Source organism: Chelonoidis abingdonii, chromosome 4, assembly GCF_003597395.2.
Source record: "Chelonoidis abingdonii isolate Lonesome George chromosome 4, CheloAbing_2.0, whole genome shotgun sequence".
NCBI classification, from domain to species: domain Eukaryota; kingdom Metazoa; phylum Chordata; order Testudines; family Testudinidae; genus Chelonoidis; species Chelonoidis abingdonii.
The window spans coordinates 89385409-89391408 of record NC_133772.1 but is presented as its reverse complement, the minus strand read 5'-3'; the positions used below and the strand labels follow the sequence as shown (position 1 = coordinate 89391408).

Below are 6000 nucleotides of genomic sequence, written 5' to 3'. Positions count from 1 at the left end.
AAGAAGGCAGGCAGGCAGTGGGGGGGGTATTTACCAGAGGAAGGGGGGGTATTTACCTGATGAAGGTGGTCTTGCCCGTGCTGTACTGCCCCACCAGCAGCACCATGGGCTTGTTGTCGAAGTCGGCCTCCTCCAGCGTGGGCGAGTGGAAGTCCTGGAACCGGTAATAGTCCTCGAGCGGCTGCAGCCGCCGCGCGTACAGCTCCTTCAGCCCCCCGGTCACCGTCTGCACCGCGTCGCCGCCGGCCCGCTCCCGCCCGCCCGCCTGCTTCCCCATCCAGCTGAACATCCCGACCCCGCCGCCAGCTACACACAGCGCCGCGCAAACTGACTGACTGGCGGCCGGCAGCGCCCTCCTCCCTGGGCACGGCCCGAGCACCGCCCCCGGGGCGGGGAGTCAGCTGGCCTTGCCCAACCCTCTCGCTGGGAAAAGCGGGAATGTCCCTCGGCCTGGGGACTTTGGGGCCCAGGTTTCCTAGTGTCCCATCAACCCCAATCAAGGGGAGTCGCCGCTACCCCTTCGCCGCACGTTCCCAGAGCACGAGGCCACACGCAACCGCATAGCCGGTACTGGCGTCCGCTGGGGCCTGCATTCTGCTGTGTCCAGCCCCTAATGCCCACGTCCATGCTCCGCTACCCTGCCAAAAAAGTGTGGGCCTGGACTGTCCCCTGGCACGCAGCCGCCACAGACATTGAGATTTGGCACATGAACCCTGCCAGACCTATCAGATTTAGGACCTTAGCCGATCCTACTGCAGAAAAAAAAGCCTAGACCCCAATACATCCCTGCAGGAGTTCTACCAAAATCCACAGCCAGCACCTGGATACACATGGATCTCGCAAATTTTGGCCCAAGCCCCAAATTACGGAATCTGAATAGAAAACAAACATAGCCTCTCCTACTTCACTGGAATGATCTGGATTGCAATGCACTTTCTCCCAATAATACTATAAAAACATGTATCTGGTACCCAGATTGTGGTTGATTTTGCCAATTCTTTATCCTCATTTCCCCCAATTCTGTGTCTGAATAGAGAAAAACTACACCAGCTTTTAGCCGTACGCTGTTGAAACTGGCAGAGCAACACCACAAAAACATTCAGCATCCTCATCCTAGTTTCTTCATACCAAACTTCTACCAGTTAAATAGAGAAGAAGGGCAGCTGGCTCTACTTTTTGTAGAATCCAGACCCGTGTGCATCTCTCAATAGCAGGGTAAACACACACACACACATCTACTACATAGAAATTGCTAGCTCCTACCAGTTTTTGATCCCAAATAAACAACACATGTTGCCACTCCTACTTGTCCAGAAAAACTTCAGACTTCGGCACAATCCAGTGAAAAAGCAACACAGATCTGATACCTGGGTCTCACCAGTTCCATCAAAGTTTTGGTCACAAACCATGTGTTCCTCCTATTCCACTATAAAAATCTGGTCCCTGATATCCAGCTATGGACCTGGAGCAGCAAAGTTTTGTCCAATTTTCCTCTTAAATTCCCAAAAGTTTATCTTCTAGATACAGCAGATGTAGCCATCCATTATCATCTGCAAAATCTACCTAATGTAATGTCTATCACTGAAGCCAAGCCAGCCCAGACAGAGCATCTTCTTCCTTTCTAGAGACAGCTACATTTCACACCATATTAACATTGACATTTTTCAGTGGAACTGGTCTAATCGATGTAGATGATCACATTATATGTGTAGTTTTAAGAGATCATTTCTTATTATTTATCCCTTTTACTTAATAACTCTCTGTCCCAGGTCACTGAGATTTTCAAAGCAGGCTACGGGATTTAGACACATTCCATTAATGTTAAAACATTGTAATGGAAGATGTGTGCCTAAATCCCCTATTTGCTTTAAAAATCTCAATGCGTTGAACAGAGACGTATCAGGTAAAAGGAATAAATAAATAAATAGGCTTGCTGCCTATCTAGAAGGTAAAACTTTGGGGTGGATCCAGGTGAATGGGCAAGACCTTGCTGAAGCTAGGTCCATATTTGGCTTTAGAGGGTATGAACTCCATGGTGAAGGCGGATACAAAGTCATTAAACTTCTCTGCAATGTCCTTCTACTCCTCAATTACTGCTTGGTAGTCCAACATAGCTACAAACGAGATTTGGTGAGTATTTACTTTTCAAAATCCCTGTTAGACCTCCTACTTTCCATCTTGCTTATTGAATACCATATCTTATGCTTTCATCTTTTGGCTTCAGTAGAATTGGATTCCCTCTCCTCTCCCTTCCCCGCAAAGAATAGCTGTTGGGCTCAAATAACCTCTTGTATTTTAACCACTCTGGTTTTGCTTGCATTTCTGCTTCATGTTTTGTTTAAGGCTATGCAAGCCATTTGTAACTCTGCAGTGGTGTATTTAAGAAACCTCCATGCTGAGTCTAAGTATTTTAAAGTGCTTCACTTTTGCTTTAGGTCTTTTTGACTGGCTTCCTCATTTTTTTGGAAATACCCATTTCTTAAGTTTTGTTTCCCCTTTCTTAAGTCTGGTTTCATGTTTCTTATTTTTGATGACTGTTCATCAAAGATGTTGAACGTAAACATATTATAGTCAGTATTACTTCTTCCAACCAACATGTGTATTACTTAAGAGCTCACTAGATAGCAGCTATAAAAATAACCTTATGATGCTTCTAAGTTGCAACAAACCAACAGAAGGCAACATACTCACATACATACCAGGGGGCCAATTCTCCGATGCATTCAGGCTGCTTTGTGTTGCTCTGTCAGTGGATCCAACCATAGGAAGATTTCTTCTGTAGGGGGTATGTGCCTGCACATAATCCTGGCAAAGTCAGTGATACTACACGTGGGAAAAAGGGTCTGCAGAATCATGCTATATGTTACTGAAGTCTGGGATAGTAACATTTTTTAACCATGCATAGTATCAGTACATTTTTACATAGTTCTGAAGTTCTGAGTTTTCTTACTTATGCATGATACCTTTGTGTGTAGCCTTCGAGAGGTTCCATTTTTATGCCTATTAAACTTCGTTAACATGCTCCTTAGTTAAGGTTGCAACTGATTTCCAGTATAAAGCGTTATTTTGTTACTCCCTCTAAAATTCAGATAGTCTCTGAGAGGGAAACTCTTACTTGGTGTCTCATACAAAAAAGTATTACTCATGGAGCTGCACAAGATTTGGGAAAGGGGCTTATCACTCCCTGTAAGCCCTTCATGGGGTCTAAAAAGCAGCAGGAAGGTAAGGGAAGTGGTTCTTCTCTTGGTTCTGCTCATCAAGCTTCCTACCCAGCCACATTTCCCTCACCCCTTTCCTGCACTCAGTAGAATTCCAGTCCTTCCGGCACTATGAAGCCAAAAGGAAGAGTGACATACTTATGCCCTCCTTGGATGAGAGCCCTGATCCTGAGGATCAACAGGAATTTGCAGAAGACAGACTTCCTTTTTGAAGACCATAGGAAGTGTACAGCATCAGGACTTCCCTCCACAGAATGTTGGGTTAGCACTGGAGTGGCCAAGCAGACCAAGGGACCTTTCCCATTCAACACTGAACCTCCTGAAGTCTGCTGGATTGGGCTTCCTCTCTTGTAGGCCTGGAAGGGTTTGTAGGAACTGGGAGCCTTTGTAACAGAATTTAGGACTGTTTTAAAAAAAAATTAAGGATGTTCCCACACCCAAGAAGTTTGTTAAATTAAAATCAAGTTTGCAGGCACCTATCAGTGATCCGAGTTTCAATAACATTAGACTTAAAAACTAAACCTCTGCCATGTTTCTTCAAAATTAATTTCACCTTAGGAAATGTTTGTGTGTGATATTGTCTTACTTGAGATGAGCCTAAACTGGAATCTCAAATTCAAACTGTCCAAAACACTAGGAAAGTTCACATTCAGTTCCGATACTGAACTTTGGTGCTTGCATCATCTCTACGCCAGACCCTTTGCTAGTTGTGAATACAGAACCAACCATTTGCATTAATAGTTCTGCTAATAGAAGAGGACATTTTTAAAAAAAAAAATTCATTACCACTTAGAATCCAACAAAACATTTTATTTTACAAAATTTTACTTCATATTCATATCTTAGTATCTTAATTATTTTATTTAAAAATTTATTCTGTTCTCTTTAAAGGTTCTGGACTGGTAGTCCTGGTAGTGGAAGTCCTCTCTTAATTGACAGAATAGATTCAGCACAAACAATGGCAATGCAAGCTACTTCACATTTCCTTGACAATCTGCCTCAACCTTGACTTGGAAAGGCCACTTCTAGAAGTGACAGCATAGTTCAGCCTCAACACTAGTTCAGTACTTGGCCCCTCTGCTGAGCTTGTTAACAAGGGAAGCACATAAATAAATTATGGAAGAACTTTCCTCTTTATGTTTATTCCCATTATCGACAGGCAGATATAGTTTTTCCTATTACAGATTGAATGCTATTTTTCGAATTCTTTGGATTTCCATCACTTTCTATTTCAATTCCTTTTTTCTTCAGTAATATCAAAGGATGGATATTTCTTTTATATTCCATAATGCTGGACAATCAGTGGAATGTTGGGATCCTTCCCAATGGCGGGAGAGAAAGATATATCATCACAGAGGAATATGAGATTTGAGACTATTTCTATGTTGTTTTTTCCGTTCCACAGCTATACGCAAGGCCTGAAGAATCAAGTCTTTATTATTCTGGACATTGTAGTAACTCAGTTTTGCCAGCTTGTCAAAATCTTCTTCTGAATAGCGCAGATTATTTATATTATATGAACCATTGATATCGGCAACATCAATTTCACCTTCTGCCATTTCTGAGGGACTACGTTTCACACCTAGAGGAAAATAGCAATTAGGTTTATTATTGCAACATGATTATAGTCCTAGGCTTTATCAGCCATGCGTACACAATCAGTCACAGACCAGAGATTTCTCTCCAGTGACATTTTCTTGCTGTGAGGATGTTTTAGGAGTATATTTAGCTTAATTCACTACATTGCTGCCTGAATCACCACTCTCAAGACTGGTGGAAATTAGATGCCTGACGTGGTGAGGGACTGCATCATTCTTTGAGCACATCCTACAGGCTAGCACACTGGGAGACATTCATAGTGATCTCAGAAAAAGTTGCACATCCACTGCCACGTCAGGACTCGCATGTACCTTGATGGCAGTCAGCATACAGAAAGAAGGATTGGGGAAAAAGAGGAAGGGTGTCTTAAGAGATGAGTGGCAGAACCAAGTTTATTATAAAGGAGAAACAGTGATATTAATCATTAGGCCTCACGTATTTTGTGACAAGCTATATCTAAACTCTGTAGCAGGATGCCTGGATTTTGTGGCATTCTGATGTGATAGACTGGAAATTCCATGGCAGTTTCATTTAACAAATGGAGGTGATTTTAATTTTTAATACAAAAATGGTTCAAAAATTAGTACAGCAGCCCCCACATTGTTCATTTGGATATTAAATTCAATATATTATATGATGTCCTCAAATTTTCCATTTTCAACATAGGGTAGATTTTTGTATTGATAATGAATAACGTATTGTAGAAGATGTCCTGGAGGAAGCAGGAGGTTTTAGCACTTGGGTAGGGAACAGCTGAGGCTTTTGGCACCTAGGATGCAGTTTGAGATTGTGAGATAAGAACATTAGGTGAATATGGCTATTAAAAATGATCAGCAGTCAAGTAGTTAACAAGGTTGACATTTAAAACAGTCAGTTTGAGGTTTCAGAGTCAAGAACACAGTGAAGTGAACAGAAACTGTTCACACCCCTCACAGCTATTTTCTCAAGCTGTCATCACTACATCACCTGTCTCAGGCTCTGAGGATATAAAATTGTAGTGTAGATGCCCAAGCCCAAACATCTATACTGCAATTTTATAGCCCCACAACCTGAGCCCTGTGAGCCCAAGTCAGGTGGCATAGGCCAGCCACAGGTGTTTTATTGCAATGTAGACTTAATTGGGGATTTAGTTGGGAATTGGTCCTGCTTTGAGCAGGGAGTTGGACTAAATGACCTCCTGAGG

General features: G+C 42.7%; 2 protein-coding genes across 3 annotated transcripts in view; both read right to left on the bottom strand.

Annotated features, from left to right (window-relative positions):
• Positions 1-349, bottom strand: part of EHD4 (EH domain containing 4) — a 76476-nt gene extending 76127 nt beyond the window's left edge. Inside the window, exon 1 of the mRNA XM_032793847.2 lies at positions 57-349. Coding sequence (XP_032649738.1) covers positions 57-289 — 233 coding nt within the window. The 5' untranslated portion in view covers positions 290-349. The remainder of the gene's footprint in view (positions 1-56) is intronic.
• Positions 350-4102: 3753 nt separating this feature from the next.
• The window catches only part of LOC116832805 (cytosolic phospholipase A2 epsilon-like), a 48169-nt gene continuing 46271 nt past the window's right edge, over positions 4103-6000 (bottom strand). Inside the window, exon 21 of one of the 2 annotated variants that reach the window (XM_032793845.1) lies at positions 4103-4800. In XM_032793845.1, the coding sequence (XP_032649736.1) occupies positions 4568-4800 (233 nt within the window). In that variant the 3' untranslated portion in view covers positions 4103-4567. The remainder of the gene's footprint in view (positions 4801-6000) is intronic. The other variant, XM_032793846.1, reaches the window with a different exon arrangement.